The sequence below is a fragment of the Adiantum capillus-veneris genome, chromosome 2, assembly GCF_014529385.1.
Source record: "Adiantum capillus-veneris isolate H3 chromosome 2, ASM1452938v2, whole genome shotgun sequence".
Lineage (NCBI taxonomy): Eukaryota > Viridiplantae > Streptophyta > Polypodiopsida > Polypodiales > Pteridaceae > Adiantum > Adiantum capillus-veneris.
Window position 1 is genome coordinate 72,366,592 of NC_140932.1, and position 13,462 is coordinate 72,380,053.

Consider the following 13,462-nt stretch of genomic DNA (forward strand, 5'->3'; position numbering starts at 1 on the left):
ACTGCCGTACAGCCTGTTCGGAATTTGCGGCGCTGGATGCAGCAGCAGGGCTAATGTGGCAGCTGTACGGAGACATGGTTTTCTCTATGCAATGCCAGGCTGAAAAGTCCACGCAAATTATTGGGCAGCTTTTTGGGAGTTGCTTTAATTCCCTACAAGGGCTTGTGAAAGGACTTCGCTTTATTTTTGAAAGCTTTTGATTTTCAGCTTTTGGCATCCCTGGTAACTCTTTAAAAATGTAGCCTGGCCTCTCACTTCTCAGAGCATCTGGATTCAGAGTCTGAGAGTGAGACTCAACTACTCTATTGTACCTTGGCAACAGATTAATATAAAAAGAAATACGAAAGGGGCGCCAGCTTTGGGGCCAATATCTCTAGGCATGGAACTCCACTGGGCCAGTGTCGAATCAATTGTGAACTATGAACTGTTTTGAAGTGAATTCTTGTGGTGTTGCAGTAGAATCTCGACTTGAAGTGTCCAAGTCTGTTACAGTGGTATCAGAGCACGGCCAATTTCTCTTCTACGGGAAATCCGATCCTTTTTACGCGGCACTTATGGCTTCAGACAAAGATCAGTCGACTTTGTTTGCATTCGGAGATGCGGGAAGAGATCAAACGAAGATTCAGGTAGGAGTGCGGCCCGCCTCGTCCTACTTAGGCAGAGATCGAAGAGATGGAGCGTCGACGATTGATCGGCGATGCAACAAAGATGATGCTAAATTTTGCGAAGGATCCGAAATTTGCAAAATTTATGAGCTAGACCTCCTTCGACGAGGTGCATGCACAGTGGCGGCAGACCACAGAACCACCCCTCAAACTGGCACTGAAGAAACCTCCTAGTCCAAGGATGTACACATGGCAAGAATTAGAAGAGGTGGTTGATGCACGAATTGCTCAGCTCTTTGACGCGCAGAACAAAGCAGAAAAGCACGACAAAAAGCAGAAGAAAGGCGCTGACTTCCCGGGTTATTTGGGTCGTCAGTCTACATTAGCGTCGCCAAGAAAACAAAAGAAGCGTGTTTGATTTGAAGGAGTACGCAGTTCTTCTTCTTCTTCTTTTGACAGTTCTTCTAGCTCCTCTGACTCGAGCGAAGAAGACTGAAAAGGCAAAAAGCGAAACAAAAAGCAAAGCTTCGGAATGGGCAAGGAAAAGGCAAAGAAGCGTAAATCTCGCCTCGTGGTTGACAGTTGTACAGAGGGCTCGTCTTCAAATAGTTCGGACTCTGACGACAACAGCTTTTGTGCACAGAAGAAGAATTTTTATAAAGCAAACCAGTATGACTTCCTGGAAGATAAAAGCAAGAAAGTCCGAGAGTTTAAGGAAGGTGGACAGTCAATTAAATTTGACACGTTTTCTTGTTATAGAGATGCTTCTAAGGCTTTGTCTTTCATACAGCAGTTTGACATAGCTTTCTCTGGAGGGTGTTACTCAGAGCACTCCAAGATTCGGAGGGCTACTTCTTACTTCAAAGGAAATGCTTGGACTTGGTGGTCCACGCTTCTATTAAACAAGACAACGCTAGTTAAATGGCTGAAATTTAAAAGGATTTTTATTTCTTCTTGGCTGACTCGAGAGTACAAATGCGACATTGGAACTGCTTGGAACCATCTTCGGATGACCAAGAAGGATATATTGGACGCATATTGCGAGAGATTCTGGAGCTCCTTTCTACCAGCCTCTTCATTTAAGAAGATCTCGTTCAATGAATAGATTGAGCGGTTTACCTTGGGACTTCCTACGGAAATCTGAGATCACTGCTTAGAGCAAAAGTCAGATTCCATTCAGGAACTGATGAGTCATGCAAAACGGGGTTTTGCCATTCATTCTAGCAGTTTGACTTACCCCACAGATGAGATCATGACGCAGAAAACCGAACAGACTTCGGAAAATGAAAGTAGAAAGAAGAAGAGCCATTCAGGAACTGATGTGTCATGCAAAACGGGGTTTTGCCATTCATTCTTGCAGTTTGACTTACCCCACAAATGAGATCATGACGTAGAAAACCGAACAGACTTTGGAAAATGAAAGTAGAAAGAAGAAGAGCACCCCAGAAACGAAAGAAAAGGATGTACAACCCCAACTCACTCGTCGAGAGAGGATTGGTTATATCAAAGAGGGGAAGTGTTTTGAATGCGGGGAAACTGGGCATATCTCCGCGAAGTGCCCTAACAAGGCACCGAATAAATAGGATGAACAAAGGCCAGAAAGTTCCAAAAAGCAGCTAAGGGACGTGGCAGAAAAGGCAGATAAAAAAAAACAGAACTGGTATCACATTGCGTGGGACCCAAACCGAATCAAATGAATGAAAGTACAAACTTTGCCATTGTTAGGGCAAAGGGAAAGATCAGGAAGCTCTTTTGAAAGAGCCAAGGCAAACTTCTTTTCACTTGAATTGGCGGTTCGATTTGGAATTACGCCCGACAGGCTGAGGCCACAGGCGGAGGTAGTTCTAGCGGCACCCGGACGGGATTTTGCCATTACACCGATCATTGGCAAACTTCGTTTGCAATGACGGGGTTGTTTAGGGCACGAGGATTTCTACGTAATTTCCTTGAGAGGTTGTGACGTACTACTCGAAATCCCTTGGTACCACAAGAACAACGCCGTGGTTGACTACTGGGCCAAGAAAGCGACTTTGACAAAAGAAGGGCTCAGAGATTGTACTTGATGAACTTCAGTTTCTTTACTCACTTTTTTTTTTGGGAGAGAACTGAACGATGAATGAAGGACGAATATGTTTTGACCTGAACAAAGAATGCCAAGATTTTCTCCACACTCATGTTGATTGCTTTTCAGAGGGCCTGCCAGGCGAGTTGCCACCAGCTCCATTGATGTGATACTTGGAATCACACCACCGAACCGGCCACCTTACCGTGTGAGCCGAGCCCAGAGATACACCTGTTCGGGACACATTGTCTCAACGCAGGAGTGCAGATGGACCCGGCCAAGATAGAGATTATCCGTGGTTGGCTCGGTTTGAAGAATGTCCATGAAGTTGAAAGCTTTTTGGGCTTATGTTCCTACTACCGGCGGTTCATCAGGTAGTTTGCAGAGGTTGTTTATCCCTTTGCATTTGTCGACATAGAAAGGAGTCCTTTTCTCGTGGGGATCCACAAAAGTGACCGCCTTTCAGGAATTGAAATAGAATTTGACTATAGGATCAGTTTTTGACTTTGCCGGATTTGCAGAAGTCGTTTGAAGTATATTGTGATACTAGTGGTCGTAGTCTGGATGCGGTCTTAATGCAAGAAGGCCAATGTCATTGTCTACGAGAGCTGATTGTTCTCAAGGCCGGAATTGATAGCACAGATTTGTGAGAAAGAGCTTTTGGCGGCTATCCATGCTCCTACTCAGTGGCGACATTACCTACTCGGAGCCGATTTCAGGGTTTCCACAGATGGTTGGAGTTTACGCTACTTCTTGTCACAGAAGCAGCTATCGGAAAAGCAGATACGGTGGGCAAACATCTTGTCACAGTTTTTCTTCCAGATTGTCCATGTGCAGGGATAGAAGAAATTGGTGGCAGATACTTTGTCCCGGAAGTCGTTGGTTCTGGCTATTTCCGTGATACATCATAGAAGCTTCGAGGATATGGTCGATCAGTATGTCACAGATACAGATTTTGTAGACATTTTTAGTTGAATACAGAATGGGGAGGTAATAGCGCCGAGCGTACTATTCCGTTCGGGATGGCTACTTGATGAAGAAAACCATGTTGTGTGTTACACAGCTGTTGAGGAAAAGGTTCTAACCGAATGCCACTGTCCGCCTTTTACGGATCACCGCGGCATTGCTACCACCTTGGAAGGGATAGAGAGATACTTCTCTTGGCCGAGACTCAAGAAGGATGTGTACGAGTTTGTGTGCAGTTGCTTGGTATGCCAAAGGTCAAGTTTGACAGGCATAAAGCATAGGGATTGTTACAGCCTTTACCCATACCCACCCGCCCCTGGGAAAGTATTGCAATGGATTTCATTTTTGATCTCCCGAGAACACAGCGTGGGCACGATTGTTTATTGCCTTGATCTTCAGATTACATGGCATGCCTGGGATGATTGTCTCCGACAGGGACCCCAGGTTCACGAGTTTGTTTTGGACGGCTATTTGGGAGAACATAGGCACGTGGTTGCAGTTCTTGTCATCGTTACACCGGCAGACTGACGGGCAATCAAAGATTGCTAATTTTGTGGCACTGGATTTGTTGAAGTCTTCTTCGTTTGATCAGAAGACTACATGGGGAAGGGTTTTACCTTTGGTGGAATATGCCTACAGAAACACGATTAACTCTTTGATGGGGAAGGTGTCATTTGAGATTATTGAAGGTTCCACCCTTCCTTAACGTGAAAGATAAGATTTTTCTTTGAAGCCGACCAGTTCACGAGGGACTTGGTGTGGAAGGCTTTCAAGAAATCTCAGAAAAAGGCAGCTGATTGACTTCGTGGTGATTTGAAATTAAAGGAGAACTATTGAGTGCTCTTACATTTTGGAAAGGCACGTCCGCAAAGAAAAAGGGAAAGGAGCGGCTTTCTTGAAAGCTTAGCATGAGATAGTGTGGACCTTTCCAGAATTTCCGAAAAGATCCATGATGTCTCCTTCCGACTGAAGCTGCCCGACACTTGGAGGATTCACAATGCATTTCATGTGAGTCTCTTGAAGCCTTTTAAAGGCGATGTGCCCGAAGATGGGGAGCCTGATGAGCAACCCGAAGTGGAAGAAAACGAGGAGATCCTTGTTCCAGAACAGATATTGGCACATAAGGACAGAAAGATTAAGGGTAAAGTAAGAAGGCTGTTCTTGGTTAAATTCAAGAACTATCCTGCATTGGATGCAAAGTGGATGGAGGAGGAGGACCTAGTAGATACTCCTCAGATTGTGAAACTTTACCTTAAAGATTTTGGTTTACCATAGATATCTGGTCCAGTGGCTATGCACAAGAGGGGAGTTACCCCGCTCCTTTGTCAACAGATGCCTCGATTTTTGATACTAGAGTCACTGATGTCTCTTTGAGCTTTAGGGATACTGAGAGCTGACAGTGTTCTGCTGTATGACTTTATGAATTGGAATTCCCGAACATGATACTGACTTGCTCTTGACTTGTTTAAGTGCTGGAACTGATAGACGAAATGATTGTAGCATTTTGATCTGAATGATCTTGATAGACATGGTTGCAATAGGGGTTAGTCAATCGGGCATCTATGAGGTCCTGAGTGATCTAGATGCGACTGCTAATTGCATTGCCGATAAATCATGGTCTGAGATCCGAATGAATGTTGAATGTGATTTGTCATGTGATGTCCTGTGATGTGATTGTCGATTGGTACATGAGCTAGATGTGTGTTCCTAGTGCGTCGGTACTAACATTCAGTGTCTGCTAAGACAATTTTTGGCTTCTGTCTATTTTTGTAGGCGTAATCGAGGGCGATTACAATGCTTTCAAGAGGGGGGTATGTCACAAATCAGTGATGTGGCAGCCTTTTGGGCAGGACGCATATACACCCCCCAGGTGTTGTGTTAGGCATAACCCTGGACATAGGGAGTAGCAGAGAAAAGCACACACCTTCTCCCCGGTTGGCTGGTCCCGAAATTCCTGCTGAATGTTGACGTGGCACTGCCGTACGGCCTGTCTAAAATTTGCGGCACTGGATGCGGCAGCAAGGCTGACGTGGGAGCTGTATGGAGACATGCTTTTCTCTACGCAATGCCCGGCTGAAAAAATCCATGCAAATTATTGGGCAGCTTTTTGGGAGTTGCTTTAATTCCCTAAAAGGGCTTGTGAAAAGACTTTGCTTTATTTTTGAAAGCTTTTGATTTTCAGGCTCTGCTTTTGTCATCCCTTGTAACTCTTTAAAAGTATGGCATGGCCTCTCACTTCTCAGAGCATCTGGAAGCAGAGATTGAGAGTGAGACCCAACCACTCTATTGTACTTTGGCAATAGATTAATACAAAAGAAATACCGAAAGGAGCGCCAGTCTATGGGGCCAATATCTCTAGGCACGGAACTCCGCCGGGCCAACGTCGAATCAATTGTAAACTGTGAACTGTTTTGAAGTGAATTCTTGTGGTGTCGCGGTAGAATCTCGACTTGGAGTGTCCAAGTCTGTTACAACAGTCATTTCGTCTTTATGTCGTGCACTCAAACACAATCACATGTTAGAGTGTTCATCAATCAGAAGAAGTTACGAAAATTCTTATGTCGAAGTACTTTCATACAGTCATCTAGCAGAATACTGTCAGCACATCAATATCCCTGAAGTCCAAAGGAAAATTAGTGACTTTATTCCATCCAGGCAATCTGTGACAAAGGAGCGGAGTAACTCCCCTCTTGTGCTGTCCCACATACACCAGATTCAACCCGCTGATCTCCGGGAACTCTTGGAATAGCCAAAGCTAGACCAAAAGCGTCAAGGTAAAGTTCCAAATCTGAGGGGTATCTGCTAGGTCCTCCTCCATCTACTTTGCATTCAATGCCGAATGGTTCTTAACTAAGAACCGCTGTTCACTTTACCTTTCTCCTTTCTTTCTTGGTGAGCAAGTATCTGTTCCAAACGAGAATCTCCTCGCTCTCTTCCATTTCAAGTTTCGCCCCCTTGTTGACTGGCACCTCACCCTTGAAATTTTTCAAGAGACTCACATGAAAAGAATTATGAATCTTCCAAGTTTCTGGAAACTTAAGTTTGAAGGATACATCATTGATCTTCTCTCTAATCTGGAAAGGGCCATAGTATCTTAGCTTTGGAAAAAGCCGCTCCTTTCCTTTTCGTTTTCTTAGGTGTGCCTTTTCAAACCGTTAAAGCATGTAATTATCTTCCTTCAGCTGTTAATCGTGTCGAATCTTGTCGGCTGCCTTCTTATGCCGTGCTTGAGACTTCTCAAGAGCCTTGTGCACCTTGGCAAAAGCAGTATCCAGATCTAGATCATACTGATTAGCTTCAAAAATCTTCTCCTGGTTCTGGGGAATTCTCTGATCTACCAATTGATTCCCTTTTTCCTTTCTTTCCTTGTGCCCTGGGACCTGTGGGTAACGTCTTTCGCTTCCCCTATCCATTGGTAGGTCAATCTCAATCATCAGAACCCTAAGACGCATTATCATCTGATCGCCTTTCTTTGGAATCCTTTAATGAACTTGCATCTGGTTCCCTTAGCTCGTCTGAACCCTCTGATTCTCAGAATCTTGTGATGAGTTGTCATCCGATTCCCCTGATTCATTCTTTCAATCTGGCAGACTCTTGCCTTGTTGAGGTGGATATTATCCTGTCCGTAAGATAAGTCAATGAGCCGGCGTGCGTTCCAAATCGTTCCTTAGCATGTCGCATAAGTCTCTGAATAGAGTCAGATTTTTGATTTAGACAACAGTCGCAAATCTCTTTTAGCAAGCCACAACAAAACCGCTCAATCTGGTCAAAAAGTAATCTTCCAAAACAAAGACACTAGCACATAAGTATCCCAAAACCTGTGGTAGTATTCATTCAATGTATCGTTCTCAGTCATTTTCAAGTGTTGCCAACCCGTGATGACATCTCTTGCATATTCATATGATATCCAAGTTGACGTGAAAGTTCCTTTCAAGTAAGATGCCGCTTTTCACACCGTGGAATGTTTTGAGAACCGTCCTCTAGAGAAGGTGACGTCAAACTGTTGTACAAAAATAAGGGTTCGATGGGTGTCCTAGTAGTGTGAAAACGTCTCAAACCTAACTGCCTCCCTTCCTTGAACTCCTTGGTTTTCTTGTCGATCTGGTCATTGTCAAAAGAGGATAAGCTGTCCTCCTTTGAACGGCTAGATGGCCTTGCATGCCTTCTAGACCCCCCCCCCCCCCCTCCCCCCTCCCCTTCCCAAAAAAAAAAAAAAAACTACAAAAGAATCTTGTCTTAGGTGCTTAGAAATGGAGGAACCTTCTTAGCACCCCTCGAATACTTCAAATGGTGCCTTCCCGTGTGTTGTTGTAGGCAAATTCCACCAAGGGAAAATACTTTTCCCATTAAGTCTTTTGGTCCGAAAAATAAGACTTCAGCAAATTCAAAACACTTTAGTATAGAATTTGTGTTGCCTAAGAAGATCAAAAACCTGCTTTAGATGTTCTCAAATTGGCTATCTGTCTTCGGGTGGAACGAGGACGAGAACTGCAACCGTGTGCTAAGGTTCTACCAGATTGCCCTCCAAAACAAACTAGTAAACCGGGGATCAGTAGCAACCATTTCGTGATTGGCCTTCCATAGCAATGCTTTCCCAAGTGTGGGTGGGAATGGGTAAAGGCTGTAGTAGTCCCTGTGCCTTATGCCTGTCAAACTCGACCTTTTGGCATACTAAACAAGTGCGAACAAAATCATCCACATCCTTTTTTAAGCCTCGACCAATAGAAGTAACGCTCCACACCCTTCAAGATGGTATCTATGCCACGGTGGCCTGCTAGGTGGACAGTGGCACTCTGTCAAGATCTTTTCCCTCAAAGGCTGTGTAACACATAACATTGTTTTCCGCATCAAATAGCCGTCCTGTAAGGAATAGCGTAAAACTGTCTCCCCATTCTGTATTCGAGTAAAAATGTCAGCAAAGTCAGGATCTGTTGCATACTAGTCAACTATATCCTCGAAGCTTCGGTGATGAATCGCGGAAATAGCCAGAACCAAGGGCTTCCGAGACAATGCATCTGCTACTAAATTCTTCTGTCCTTGAACATGGACAATCTTGTACCCTTGACAATGCAAACGAAGTTTGATAATGACAGGTGTAATGGCAACATCCTGTTCGGGTGCCGCTAGAACTGCCTTCGCCTGTGGCCCCATTCTTTTGGGTGTAATTCCAAGCCGAGCCGCCAATTCAGGTGAAATGAAGTTGGCCTTGGCTTCTCCATCAAAGAAGATGAGGGCTTCCTAATCTCTTACTTTACCCCATGAGCGGCAAAGTTCTGTGCTTTCGTCCATCTGATTCGGGTCGGTCCCCATACAATCTGGTACGAGTCCTGCTTTCATCTTTCCTTTCTTGCCACGTTCTTCAGCCGCTCCGGAACTCTCTGGCCTGTCTTGTGATTGTCCTCTCTGTGAGGGCCAACCCACACTCGAGCCTGTCACAAAGATTATGCCCCAGGAGTGTAGTAGTGATAGAAAGTTTTGCTGGGAGCTTATCTGCAGCCTGACCCTTTGGTTCATATTGAGAGGCCGATGCTTCCGCATCTTCGAGGCCCGCCCCATCCCACCAGTAGAGATTGCACGAGATATATGGCTGGAGCTGATCCATACACTTTTGAGGTCAGTTTGAGAGGTTGCAGGGCAGCTCTGACCAGATGCGGGGTATTTCTACTACTCTGTCGGCCAGGGCCTTTCTACACCATGGGAACTCCTAGGTGGAATTACCGCCCACTTGTTTGGTTGTTCCCCCTCCCATATCTTGATTTAGTTGTCATTGTACATATCTCATTTTTTCATTGGGAGAGTCTCCCCTCATGATGATTTAGCCCTCCCCTCTTGTTGGGCCAGTTTGTAGCCCAACCAGTTTGTAGCCCAATGGGTAGTTTTATTAACTAATAGAAGGATCTTTTTCTTGGGAAAAAATAAAGAGACGGATCTGTTAAGGGCCTCTATAATACGCGGGGGAGCAGCAAGCTACACACGAATAATCTCGTGGGGTAACAGAGGCCTTTGCCCTAATCATCCGGAAAATCATAGAGACCAGAGGCCTCTCCATACATCTCCATCCATCAGTATTGCCAGCTCGCCTATGATGGTCTACTGATGGTCCCCATATTTGCACCCATAAAGCATAGCTGAAGTAACCAATTTGTCGAATATCTAGAGCTTTGTTCAAGGTTCCTAAAATTGAATCTGCGAACACATCCTCTCCATCTCCACAAAGCTGCATGTGCTCTTGTCAGTCTGGTCTCTTTTGCTCTCCTCAAAGAGAACTTTGGACCATTGAACTTTGAAGACCACTCCCAAGTAAGTGTATGCGTCTGTATACTCAACCGTCTGCTGATCATATGTGAAGGTCAGTGCATATTGTGTGACCCACCGTGCTATGGTGTTGAACATCATAACTTTGGTCTTGCCAAGGTTCACCGGCAGGCCTTCATCACTAGCAAGAGTGTGCAATGCATCCAATTGTCGCCCCTCTAGCGAATCTGAGATTAACACAATATCATCTGCATACAATAGTAATGAAATCTAGGTCCTTGCTAGCTATGCTCCTCTGTCGCCTCCCCTCTCAATGTTCATCTACATACAAACCATGTAGGGGAGAAACAGCATCCCTGTTTCACTCCAACTGTGGAGTGAATAACCCCTCGGGAGTATGAACCTACCCCACAACTGTCTTGTAAAAAGCCATGACTCCCCAATTCAGCTCTGTAGGTACTCCCATCTCCTGCAGTCTTTGCATCAATCGAGCTCTGGGAATAGTATCAAATGCTTTATGAAAAGCCACGAAGGTATAGTAAATCCTCCTACCATGTGATGTGCTTTCCTCAAGAACAACTTTCAGTGTCATTATATGAGAGAGAGAGAGAGAGAGAGAGAGAGAGAGAGAGAGCTATCGTCCACTAAGGTCATATATGACCCATGGGACCAAAGCAAAGCATTACAACTGTTCCTTCTAAGTCAGGATGATCGATACATATTGGTTAACGACTGAGGGTCCATCAAGAGGGTAGAATAAAGGAAAGAACAAAACCTAAGGGGGGTCAGCTAATGAGAGAGCTGGTTTGGGAGTTCGAAATTCCTGGATGACGCCTTTGCCACCTCGACAGACTGCCCATTTACCTTGCTTGTGTGCTTCATGCATCTTCTTGAGCTTGCTTGCTTTACTCTTGAGTTGATTCATGGTTAGTTCCTCAACGATCCAAAACTTATTTTCCCTTGAGAAGTCGAGATTGACGTACCAGCTTCATCCATTCATCTTTGTCCTTGAAAGTGAGTATGCAATGCTCGGGTGGCACATGCCGTTGATCCAATTGACAGTTTCAGGTGTAATGACGACAGGTTGAAGAATGTCATTGAGCTTGGTTATTACTTCTTCAAGAGTGTTCTTGCTGGTGCACCACGGTGAGTGGAGCCCGCCAATCGTGACCTTGAGGCCGAGCGATTCTTGTAGCTGACATTCTTGTAAGACTGCGTGTATCTTGGTGTCAATCTTCTTATGTGCTGCTTCATGGTGTCCTCCGTTTACTCTTGTACAAAATATCCTCTTGCTAGGAGAGATGTAGCCCATTGGGCAGGATCTTTAGGGGCCACCTAAGGAGTACTTAAAGAGTTTTCAGTGGAGGGCAATCAGCCCTGATGAAAATGGGCAGATTTGCCTCTTCCCGGTCAGCCTTGGCCAAATCAGCCAGATTTGCCAGTGTCGGCACCCCTGCTTGGCTGTTCACTAACCATCCTTCTCATGCGTTCTGGGCGCCATAAGCAGCCAAATCTTCAGCATCATCAGCGTCTTGGGGTGGCCAGAGGTCAGCCTCAGATCTGATGCAATTCAGCCAAGTTCCAACCTTTTAAGAAGGCGCCAGAAAGTATCCAATTTAATCTCTGAAGTTATTGAACAAGATCAGTCGGAGAGTCCGCCATTTTCAGCCATGAAGTTTTTTCCAGCCCATCAGATCTGGCACTTACGAGAAGTCCCAAATTAGCCACCAAGAGGTGTCTTGTTTTGTGGGAGCTGATTGGAGCCATAGGTTAGATGTGAGTTTCAAGCATTGGAGAGTGTACATCGGGTGCCAAGTTGTCATTTGGTTGGATCTGATGTATGGTTCTTGTACGCATCGTTTCTGCAATTTGGAAGCAAATAACACTCTTGTGACTAAGTGGGGGCTCTTGATGGTGTTGGTGAGAACCTCATGACCCCGCACGCACAAAAAACCCCCCCCCCCCCAAAAAAAAAAAAAAAAAACCTCCTCTTCTTTTTTACCGAAGGTTGTTTCATCAAGCCCCCATGTATCACCCAATCATGTAGACCCTCGGATCCCCTCACTAATTGTATCATCCATTCTCCCTCACCTTTATGAGAGAGGAGCCACCCTTTGTACGTCTTTTTTATTTATTTCTTTTTTGTTTTTGTTTTTGTAGTAGTAGCGCAACTGGCAAGGATGGGGTATTTGGATTAGTCTGATATTGAATCCTCTATCATCTTTATCGTGTGGTCTAGAAACTTCCCCTAAGCAAATAGCCAAAGAACTAAATAGTAGCATAAACGTGCCACGCCTTCGTCTTTGGATTAGTGTGATATCTGATTGTGTGTCATGTTAATTGTGCGGTCACCCAGCTCTTCTTAAGCAAATATCTAAAAACCTAAATAGTAGGCACAACCGAGCAAGGTGTGCTTATCCTTCGTTGCACCTAGCATGTTCGCTTCCATAAGCTTCGTGGGAAAATAAATGAGAAAAAGAAGTCAAAAAACAGCCTTTGATGATAATCTACTTGCTTCTAATGGTATGAGGAAGACTATGTCAGTCTAAAAACATGGGGTAATCAATTGGGTTTGGTATGGGCTGCTGTGGGGAGAGAAGAAGAAGAGAATTTTAACATCGTAGGAAACTGTCCCAAGAGATCTCAAAGATCTATCCGACGAGAGTTGGAACTCAAGACCTGCTATTCAAGAGGGAAATGGCATAACCAATCTACCCCACTTGGGTGACAGAAAGGGTATACCATTTTCCTCTTTTTATTCACACACACACACACACACACACACACACCTGAGAAGAAGAGAATTTTATCGTCGTAAGGGGGGGGGGGGGGGGGGGGGGGGGTAAGAGAGAGAGAGAGAGAGAGAGAGAGAGAGAGAGAGAGAGAGAGAGAGTTTCTGGCTTATAATGGGCTTCATATTGTATTTTTTGAAACAGGCTGCTTGGAAAACTTTCAGCTTGCAAGAGTCCTTTTAATAGGCTTTCTGAAAGGGATTACCCACAGAGCAGAAATCTCTTGCCATTTGTTACTTCTTTTATTCTTTATTTTTTTTGTGTTAGTAAGTCACCTCCTTTTTTGGAAGAAAAAAGTATTCTCGAATAATCCGTAATCTTGATACCAGGGATGGAAACTTTAGATGAGATTTGATGTACATATAAAAGAAAATTTTTACTCGATTCAAGGGCATCTTTATGTTGAAGATGCTCAATGTACTTGTAGGTTTGCCTGTTCCTGTTTATGTTTCCACTTGAAGACTTTGTGCTCCCTTCTATAGAAGAAAAATGTTCCATTTGTAGATTATGCATGACAATCGGTAGTCATGCTCTGTGTGTGTGTGTGTGTGCGCACGCCCGTGCGCACATGCCACCAAGACGGGCATATCGTCACACCGTCTTTAGGTCATTGGCAGCCAACATATTGGGAGGTCATTTTTGGCAAGCTTGAAGGGCACATTCCTGGATGTCCCTTCTTCTCTCATTGTTGATTGGAAGGCTATCACCACCTTGCGTTTGGAATGGCATGGCCGGCAATCCTCTCTCGGCAATTCCCTTCGATTGGAGAGTCTGCATCGGAG

General features: G+C 44.7%; 1 protein-coding gene across 1 annotated transcript in view; it reads left to right on the plus strand.

Moving 5' to 3' along the window:
* LOC147462970 (uncharacterized) overlaps positions 1-13,124 on the plus strand; it is a 41,980-nt gene extending 28,856 nt beyond the window's left edge. Inside the window, exon 9 of the mRNA XM_086486490.1 lies at positions 12,825-13,124. Coding sequence (XP_086342616.1) covers positions 12,825-12,863 — 39 coding nt within the window. The 3' untranslated portion in view covers positions 12,864-13,124. The remainder of the gene's footprint in view (positions 1-12,824) is intronic.
* The last annotated feature ends 338 nt before the right edge of the window (positions 13,125-13,462 follow it).